General features: G+C 58.2%; 1 protein-coding gene across 1 annotated transcript in view; it reads left to right on the top strand.

The window, feature by feature from the left end:
• Positions 1-9,508, top strand: part of LOC104538773 (sacsin-like) — a gene marked incomplete at both ends in the record, with an annotated part of 10,973 nt that extends 1,465 nt beyond the window's left edge. The window contains one exon of the mRNA XM_010182099.1: positions 39-9,508. Within this exon, the coding sequence (XP_010180401.1) occupies positions 39-9,508 (9,470 nt within the window). The remainder of the gene's footprint in view (positions 1-38) is intronic.
• Between the last annotated feature and the right edge of the window lie 118 nt (positions 9,509-9,626).

The following is a 9,626-nucleotide window of genomic DNA, read 5'->3' as shown; positions in this document are numbered from 1 at the left end:
TGCTGGGGATGTGGCCACTCTTCGGCTCTACCTCGCAGACATCCCATCCCTGACAAAGCAGGACAGGGTCACGCTGGCTGCTCTGCCCCTCTTCATCGCACTGCCCTGCTTGGCCAACCCGCAGCCCACGAAGCTGCTACCGGCCGGTGACACTCCAGCACTGGTGCCAGAGCTGGAGCTGCCCAGAGATGTGGTGCTGCCAGAGGCCATGTTGCGGTGCCGGGATGAAGCTGACCGACGACTCCTGGGGAGGCTTCAGAGGCCCCTCACCAGTACAGCCCAGGCGATGTTGGAGGCCGTCAGAGCCGTGGCCCAGGGTGCCTATGCAGGGCGGGCAGCCGAGACGCAGGCTCTGCTGCTCTGGGTGCTGCAGCACGGAGATATCCTCTTTGCACAGAGCCCTCCACTGCAGCAGGCCTGCAGCAAGCTGGCCTTCCTGGAGACCCCCAATGGCCCCGCGTGCCCAGGAGACCTTTACGACCCCTGTGAGAGCACCTTGCGGGCACTGCTGGGCCCTGAGCGCTTTCCCCCTGCCACCTTCTGCAGCCCGCCTGTCGTCCATGCCTTGAGATCCCTGGGCTTGCGGCACGGTGAGGGGTGCCTGGTGCCTTCAGACATCCTGGAGGCTGCAGCAAGTGTGAGTCGGGGTGACGCAGCGGCTCAGGACAAGGCTCAGGCAGTGATCAAGGTCTGCACCCGCCCCAACGCACTGGCTGGCTTCAGCACTGCAAAGCTTAGGCAGCTCCAGGCCCTGCCATGGGTTCCTCGTTCCAAGTGCACTGGAAAGCCTGGGCAGCTCTTCCTGCCCCCTAAGGAGCTGCGATCCATCCAGTTCCAGCCGCTGGTGGGGCTTGTCATGCACCTGACCAGCGCCTTTGTGCCAGAGGCAGAGCAGAAACTGGGGCTGAGCCAGATCCCCCCGCCAGAGAAAGTGTGGGAGCAGCTGAGGCATCTGGCACGGAGCAGGGACATGGGTGAGGTAGGTACCGCACTCCGGCCTGTCTACCAGCACATGCAGGAAAACCTGCAGACCTTTGGGGCTGTCCCAGCCGATGCTGTGGTGTGGACTGGGGCTGGGTTTGTTCTGCCGTGTGATGCCGTGCTGGGCTATCCTGAGGAGCTGGAGGTGGAGCTGGCAATGCTGGTGCCCCGGGTGCCCCCTGCCTTCCTGTCCTACAGCTGCCTCTTCAGGGCTTGGGGGGTGGAGGCGAAGGTGAGTGAGGAGAGGGCAGTTGCAGCCCTGTGCTGCCTGGGGCAGGACATAGACACGCGCAGCTCCAGAGCTGGCACTGCAGCAGAGCTGCAGGTGGCTGTAGCTGTCCTGGAGTGGCTGAAGAGTCGGGGGCACCAGGGCAATGGCACGGTGCCGGTTCCTGTGAGGATCCTGGATGGCTCGGGCTTTGTCCTCCACCCGGCTGCCTCTACTGTGTACCTGGACATGGAGCTGGAGGCAGAGGAGGATGTTCAGGAGGTGGTGCATGAGGCAATGCCATCCAGCACAGCCATATTCCTTGGCACGGAGCTGCTCAGCACACGGGTATTGGGGCCAGAGCCGTTCGTGGCTTGTGGCCCCTCGGAGCCCATCACCTTACGGCTCCGCAACATCCTCCGGGAGTATGGCGAGGAGGGCGACCTCTTCACAGAGATGGTCCAGAATGCGGAGGATGCTGAAGCTACTGTGTGCCGTTTCCTCCTGGACCTCCGACACCGCAGAGAGGCCACCTCAGGGCTGCTGGACCCCAACATGATTGCCTGCCATGGCCCTGCCCTCTGGGCCTACAACAACGCCCTGTTCACAGAGGATGACCTCCGTAACATCACACGGGTTGGGGCTGCTACGAAGGAGGGCCAAGCAGGCCGGATCGGGCGCTTTGGGCTGGGCTTCAGCTCTGTCTACCGTGTCACAGATGTGCCAGCGGTGCTGACTGGGGAGACACTGCTCATCTTTGATCCCAACGGCACCCATCTGGGCAAGCACATCCCCAGGGCTGGCTGCCCTGGCATCCGCCTGGACTTCTCCAGCCGACCACGCATTCTCCGTGCCTTTGCTGAGCAATTCTGGCCCTACCATGGTATCTTTGGGTGCCGCCTCCCTGAGCCAGGACCCTTTCCAGGGAGCCTTTTCCGCCTGCCTTTTCGCACTGAAGAGGAAGCTGTGAAATCACAGATTTGCTCAGAGGCCTTTGGTACAGAGCGCATCCAGTCCCTTGGCACCAGCTTCCTTGGCTCTAACCAGCTCCTGCTTCTCTTCCTACGGAAGGTGAAGGAGATGTCCCTGGAGATGCTGCCAGACACGGCCACCTCTGCGGAGGATACCGTGCCTCTGGCTATACTGCGACAAAAGGAGATACGAGACCTGGGGTCCCCTGGAGACCCCCCAAGCTGGGCAGCCATCGAGCAGCTCACAGCCTGCGAGGAGGCATCCAAGACCACGAGGCACTACCTAGTTTTGGTGTGTCAAGGTGATGGGGAGTTGCTGGAACTGTTTCACCAGAACACACAGGCAGGGCTCCATCCTCCACCTCCCATGGCTGGTGTGGCCCTTCCCCTTGCCCTTACTGCAGATGGCAAGTGGGTGCCGCGTCTAGGTGCCGAGGAGGGGAAAGTCTTCTGCCACCTTCCCATGCCAGTGGCCTCAGGGCTGCCAATCCACGTGCACGGGGCCTTCAGCATTCTCTCAAACCGCAAGGGGCTGTGGGACACATCAGAGCAGGGTAAGTGGAACCGGATGCTGCTTCGCAATGCCGTGCCAGCTGCCTGGCTTCGGGCGCTGGATCACCTCCGTGCCATGCATGAGGCAGGTGAATTGAAGAGCTATGAATATCATGTTTTCTGGCCGGACACCAACACTGCACGTTACCCCTTTACGGAGGCTGTGACTGGCTTCTACCACTCTGTGGCAGCCAGGAATGGCCCCAAGCTCTTTTCTGATGGCTGCTCGTGGTGCTCACTGCAGGATGCCCGCTTTCTGCACCAGGATGTGGTCAGACATCCCAAGCTGGGTGCCACGGCAAAGCGTGTCTTTGCCACCGCCCTGCCTCATCCCCTGTTAGCTGTGACCTTGCCAGAACACGTGCAGAGGGGCCTCGGGAAGGCAGTGGATGCTGGCACCTATGACTGGCCCCGCTTTTACTGTGAGCTTGTGCTTCCCAACTTGAAAGACCTCTCTGTTGTTGACCGGGACCCGCTGATTCTCCATGCATTGGATATGTCCCATGATGATGTGGACAAAGTGCTGCAGACAGTGCCCTGCATTCCTGTCACCCCTCATGGTCGCCTGCAGCTCATCAATTGCCTGGTGCATCCCAGAGGCCGCACTGCCTCTTTATATGACCCTGAGGATGGGCACTTCCCCAGTGGGGACGCCTTCCTCTCCCCAGAACGACTAAGCCAACTGGAGAGACTTGGCATGATTAAGGACACAATGACCCTGCCAGAACTGCTGGAGCGGACAAAGACAGTGCAGCTTATCTGGACCAAGGACCATGCTCAGGCCTGCCGAAGGGCTGCCTGCATCCTTGAGCTCCTTCAGGATGCAGTGGAGAAGAGGGTGAACAACACCATGCAGGCAGCTTTCCAGACTGTGCCCTTCCTTCCTGGTACACTGCCCACTGGAGAACACGTGCTGTTTCCAGCTGCCCAGCTCTACCATCACGCCAATGCCCCGCTATTGGGGCTCATCCACCCTATCTTGGCTCCTAAACTGCTGGGGGAAAACTTCAGACTCGCCAAGGAGGTTGCATCCTTCTTGGGGCTAGACCGGCAGCTACCAGCAGCTACAGTCCTTGAGCAGTTGCAGGCACTGACCTGTAGCTCCAACCGTCTCGCTTTGGAAGACCTGAGAGACAGCACCCACTGCTGCTACAAGTACTTGAACAACCTGCTCCAGAGAGACCACTCCAGCTGGGGTGAGGTGGCTTCTGCAGTAGCCCAAAGGAACCCCTTCATCTTGGTGGGCTCCCGCTTTGTGCCGGTCATGGCTGTGGCTAAGACGCTGTTGTTTGAGGCTGTTCCATATCTTCACCAGCTCCCAGAGCAGTACCAGCCCTACAGCCAACTCTGGGAGTGTGTGGGGCTACGTAGCACATTCACCTGGGATGATTATGCCCAAGTGCTCTGCAGCTTGGCAGAGCTGCATGCTGGAGAGCCACTGCCTGCCACGGAGCTGACTCTGGCCTTGCGGCTGGTGTCCTGTGGCTTGATGGCAGATGACAAAGAGCCAAATGCTTACCAGACCCAGCAGCTCTTTCTACCTGACCAGGAGGGCATTTTGCGTCCACGGGACAAGCTCCACTTTAATGATACACCATGGATGCCAGTGGACAGAGATGTCCATCTGTGCCATGAACAGCTGTCCCGAGCCACAGCCCTGCACTGTAGGGTGCCTACCACACGCCACTGGGCACTGGAGAGAAGCCGACTGCTCACCGCAGATCTGAGCCTCTGGGCGCAGCCGTTTGGTGCCCATGAAGACTTGCCTACAAGGCTAAAGAATATCTTGGGTGAGTACCCAGTATCCGCTCGTGATATAGTGACAGAGTTGCTCCAGAATGCAGATGATGCTGGTGCAGGGCTGGTGCACTTTGTGTGGGACCGCCAGCAGCACCCCACAGATGCCACTTTCAGTGAGAACTGGAACTTCCTGCAGGGCCCTGCCCTCTGCATCTACAATGACAGCCCCTTCCAGCAGCAGGACATTGAAGGCATTCAGCGTCTGGGAGTGGGTGGCAAACAAGGTCGGCAGGATGTCACAGGCAAATTTGGCCTTGGCTTCAACACTGTCTTCCACTTTACTAACTGCCCAGCCTTCCTCACTGGAGACAGTGCCCTGTGTGTCTTTGATCCCCATCTCTACTACGTGCCCGGAGCCACAGCTGAGAGTCCTGGTGGGATGTTCGCTGTCAACCCTGAATTCAAGAAGACCTTTCCAGACATTTATGGCACCTTCCTACCTTCCTTCTTCAACCTAAACCAGGGTGTCCTTTTCCGGCTGCCCCTCCGCACTGCAGCTGAGGCTGCCTTCTCCAGGGTGTCTGACTTGGTCGTGCGAGACCAAGACCTCATGGACATGGAGAGAGTACTGGCTGAGGGAGGTGAGGACTTGGTGCTCTTCCTCCGGCACGTCCGCACTGTGGTTTTCTCCGAGATCCCCCCAGGCAGGGAGCAGATGTTGGAGAAGCTGCGAGTGACCACAGAGCTGACGGACAGTGATGCAGAGCTGAGACGGGGTTTTCAGGCGAGACTGAGCCAAGCCATGGATGGGAACAGCCCCACCTCTGTCTCATATAGCTTGACAGTCAAAACCAGCAAGGCCAGGACCAGCACCGTATGGAGGGTGATCTCCCAAATTGGGGTGCATCAGGGGGCTGACAAGTCTCCGGTTCCTGAGCGGCTGCCCTATGGGGCTGTGGCTGCCTGCCTGAAGCAATTTCACTTCAACAAAGTCATGGGCAAAGCTTTCTGCACTCTCCCGCTGCCGCTGACCACAGGGCTGCCTGTGCACATCAATGCCAACTTCTCTGTGGATGCAGCCAGACGCAATCTCCGCCAGGACGCAGGCAGCACAGAGGCAGCCTGGAATGGCTTCTTGCTCCAGTACTTGCTAGTTCCACTCTACTGTGCCTTTCTCACCAGGCAGTGGAAAGCCCTGAGGCGTGAAGAGCTCCAGTTCGAGACCCTGAATGCCTGCCAGCAGCACCTGGCCTCCCGCTACCTCCAGTTCTTCCCTGCTGCAACAAAGGTGCAACGCACCTTTCAGGACCTGGTGAGAGCTGTCTATAGGCACATCAGTCATGCACGCCTGCCCTTGGTGCCTGTGTACCATGTGAAGCCACCTGACAGAATGGTGACAATAACCTGGGCATGTCCAGGTGGTGGGGATGTGCTAACAGAGCCATACTTCCTCCAGGAGATGCCTGAGCCAGCTCTCCAGGTGGTGCTGCAGCGCCTGAACATGAAGCTGGTGCCAGCATTCTGCTACCTGCGGCAGATCTGTGAGGAGTTCACTGAAGCCCATGTGGATGTTGTTGCCTTGGAGCCAGCCTCTCTCCGGCGCTTCCTCAAGGCTTTGGCACTCCCTGTGCCCTGCCTGCTGGCTGAGACACCACTGGAGACCCCAAAGAACTGCTCCATCCTGCTGCAACACTGCCTGAAGCTCACAGACGTGGACAGTGCAGAACTGGAAGGCTTGCCCTTGCTGGCCACAGAAGATGGCTGCCTGAATGTCCTCAGCATCCACCACCCAGTCTTCCAGAACAACTTTGCCCACCTTTTCCCCCACCACTGCCATCACTTTGCCCACAAGTTCATTTCTGACTTGACCCTGCCTCGCTTTGTGAAGGAGCTTGGACTCCTGGAGGCCACACCACTAATCCAGGAGACACTAGGTCAGCTGAACTGGACCACACAGGGGGAGAAGTGGCTCAAGAAGCTGTGGAAGTTCTTCAGTTCTGTGGTCTATACGTCCATGAAGGCCACAGAGAAGTTGGAGGCGGACATGAAGTCATTCATGGATCAGCTTCAGGATCTGGTGGTGCTGCCTGTTCAGGGGGGTAAGACAGGCTCGAAGCACCTACTGCCACTATCCTCCCTCCCCAATGTTCTTTTTGAGTGTGACATGAGTGTGGACAAGGTGCTGCACAAACTCGGCATCCCTGTGCTTCAGCAGTCCCTGCTGCCTTCTGACTTTGCCTACCACTGCCTGAAAACAAGGGCACTGCAGGTCAAAGAGCCCAGGGCTGTACTGGCCCAGCTGGTGGACAACAGAGCTGATCTTCGCTGGAAGGAGTTAAACAAGTCCGATGTGACTGTCCTGCTGTACTTTGTGAAGGGAAAACTGGATTCATCAGCACTGCAGCAGCTCCGGATCCTGCCTCTCTTCCAGAAGCATGATGGGGACTATGTACCTGTGGCACCCTTCCGCAAGGTGCTGTTGCTCCGCAGCCTGTTCCCAAAACTGCCCCCAGGTGTCCAATCTCTGTACAGCCTGGAGAAGGACATGTTACTGCTCACAGCAGACAGCAGCCACCAGGAGCTGGCCAAGGATTTGCAGTGGGGGCTCACAGATGACCAGCAGCTCTTCATGACTGTGGTGCTACCCCGGCTGTCCCAGCTCACAGCACAAGAGCTTATGGAAGCTGTGCGGTTGTTCTTTGCCCTGCAACCCATCTGTGACACCAAGTTCAAGGAAGCTGCTGTGGCGGCTTTTCAGACTGTGGCCTTTATACCTGATGCCAATGGTATGCTGCATCTGGCCTCCTACTACTATGAAAACACGCCCTCCTTCTGCACTCTGCGGCTCCAACACCGCTTTGTGCCCAAGTTTTTCTTTGCAGAGCTACAGAGCTACAACTGCAAAGCTGTGAATGATTTCCTGCTTCAGGCAGGTGTCCGCACCAGCCTGTCTGTGGAAGATTTTGTGGTGCTGGCCCAGGAGATAGAACATGAAGCCACTCAGACAGGGTGCCACACTAAAGACCTGCTGGCACGACAGGAGGAGATGCTTAAACAGCTTGGCACCATGTTGGTCAATCCCTTGTCAGGGGATTTACTGGGGCAAATTGCCTCAATCCACTTCCTGCCTTCACTGGACATCCCCCCAAACTTGGTGAACCTCCACCTCCCTTTTGCAGCCTGTACTAAGCCCGTGGCCCTGAAGGGCAGTGTTTACCACTGCCAAGAAGATGTGGCTGAGCTCCTGTGGGCATCAGCCACCATCCTGCCAAAGTCCTTTTTAATGAAACAGGACCTCCTGAAGGCCGTGGGAGTCCTTGTAGAGATACCCACAGCCCTGGTGGTGGCCAACTTGAAGCAGGTGTGCAGGGCAGCCTGCCAGACGCCGCAGCAGGTGAGCACACGGGCCAGTGTGCTCCAGAAGATGTACAACTTCTTACAGAACCATCTGAAGGACATCGATGCAGGGTGCCTCGCTGAGCTGCCCGTAGTGCTGGTCAAGTCAGGGGACATGGCCACACCACGGCAAGTGGTGACAGCACTCCCAGATGAGGCTGATTTTTACCCCTATCTCCTCACACCTGATCCTCACATAGCTGTCTATGGAGACCTCCTGCAACACCTCGGGGTGGTCCTGCTCCCCACACTGTCTCACTACAGCCATGTCCTAGCCCAAATCCACCAGGAGAGCCATGTCAATGGGATCCTCAGTACTATCCAGAAGAAGACAGTCCTGCTGGCCACGCGACACTTCTTCCAGCTACTGCAGGAGGCATCGGAGCCCCCTGATTTCTCCACTGTGGCTGAGCTGTACTTGCTGAGCACTGCTGACTGCCTAGAGCCATCCCACAGGTTGTACTTCAATGACTGTGTGTCCTCAAATACCTTTAGGCTCTTGGGGAAGACCTTTGTGTTTATGGCTGAACTGCCAGGGACCAGCTGTAATTCCCAGTGGCTGCTGCAAAAGCTACCCCTGCGCCTGCGGCCACGGGCCCTCTCAGAGGTGACAGAGCAGCGGCTGGAGGAGGGCAGTGTGCGGCCGTGTCGCTACGGTTCTCACTGCCCTGGGCAGAAGCATCTGCAGACCCTTCTGGTGTCACCGTGGTTTAGGATGGGGCTGGAGGCCCTGCTCCGGTGGCAGAGCCACAGGGCTATGATGAGAATGGAGGGAGATGCTGGCTTTGCAGTGGAGCAGCTGAAAGTGAAGTGCTGCGAGGACATATGCACTGTGCTGGTTCACTCTGGTGCAAAGGTGGAGGGCAGCTCCCAGTCACGGGTCATCCATGTGTGCGTAGCTGGTGGTGCCCTGCGACTCCTCTACATCCGGCATGCGGAGTTGGTGCTGGACCGGCACCAGCTAAGGATCCTGGAGACACTAGCACAGGAGATCAATACCATCCTGGGTGGACAGCTGGAGGCACCTGCTTTGTCAGTGCTGCGTGAAATGCTGGTCTGCCAGAAGCCACAGGATGTGGCCTTTGTTCTGGAGGAGAATGATGTTGCACTGGTGGGTGCTGCACCAGAGCCAGAGGAGGTCATGGCATCAGAGCTGGAGCCAGAGCTGGAGAAGAGGCTGCAGGAGAAGGCTGTGGCAGAGGGAAAGCCATGGAAGGATTGTCACAATTCTCTGAGCTCTGCCAAGCACCACCGCTGGGGACAAGAAGGCTCCTGGTTGTGCAAGAAGGAGGCCATGGCCCTGACTCCATCCATCCCAGAGGCTCGGCGGTGGCTACAGCAGGCCAAAAGTGACCTGCAGGCAGCCCACAATGACGTCAGGCACTACTGCACCAACTGGGTCCTCTTCAAGGCTCACCAAGCCCTGGAGAAGGCACTGGTGGCTGCCATACTTTGCCATGGTGAGGGCTTTGAGGCCTCAATGGGGCTGGTGGGGCTGGCCCAATGGCTGGAGGTGGTGGAGCCAAAGCTGAGGGGCCTGGCAGAGGAGGTAGAGTGGTTGTGTCGCTGTGGCATCAATGGCAAGGCCACACAATACCCAGGTTACCACCCCTTCCCCACCATCCCCAGCGAGGCCTTCCACGGTGTGGATGAGGAGGAGGTACTAAAACAGGTGCAAACACTGCTGGGGAGGCTGCAGGACCATGTGGGAAGAATGTGAGGATGCCCCCACAGATGGAACACTGCCAGTTGGGCCATGGGACCACAACAGACCCACC

Source organism: Mesitornis unicolor, unplaced genomic scaffold (assembly GCF_000695765.1).
Source record: "Mesitornis unicolor isolate BGI_N332 unplaced genomic scaffold, ASM69576v1 scaffold43603, whole genome shotgun sequence".
Taxonomy (NCBI): Eukaryota; Metazoa; Chordata; class Aves; order Mesitornithiformes; family Mesitornithidae; genus Mesitornis; species Mesitornis unicolor.
Note: the sequence above shows the minus strand (reverse complement) of the source record. Positions and strands in the feature narration are given on the sequence as shown.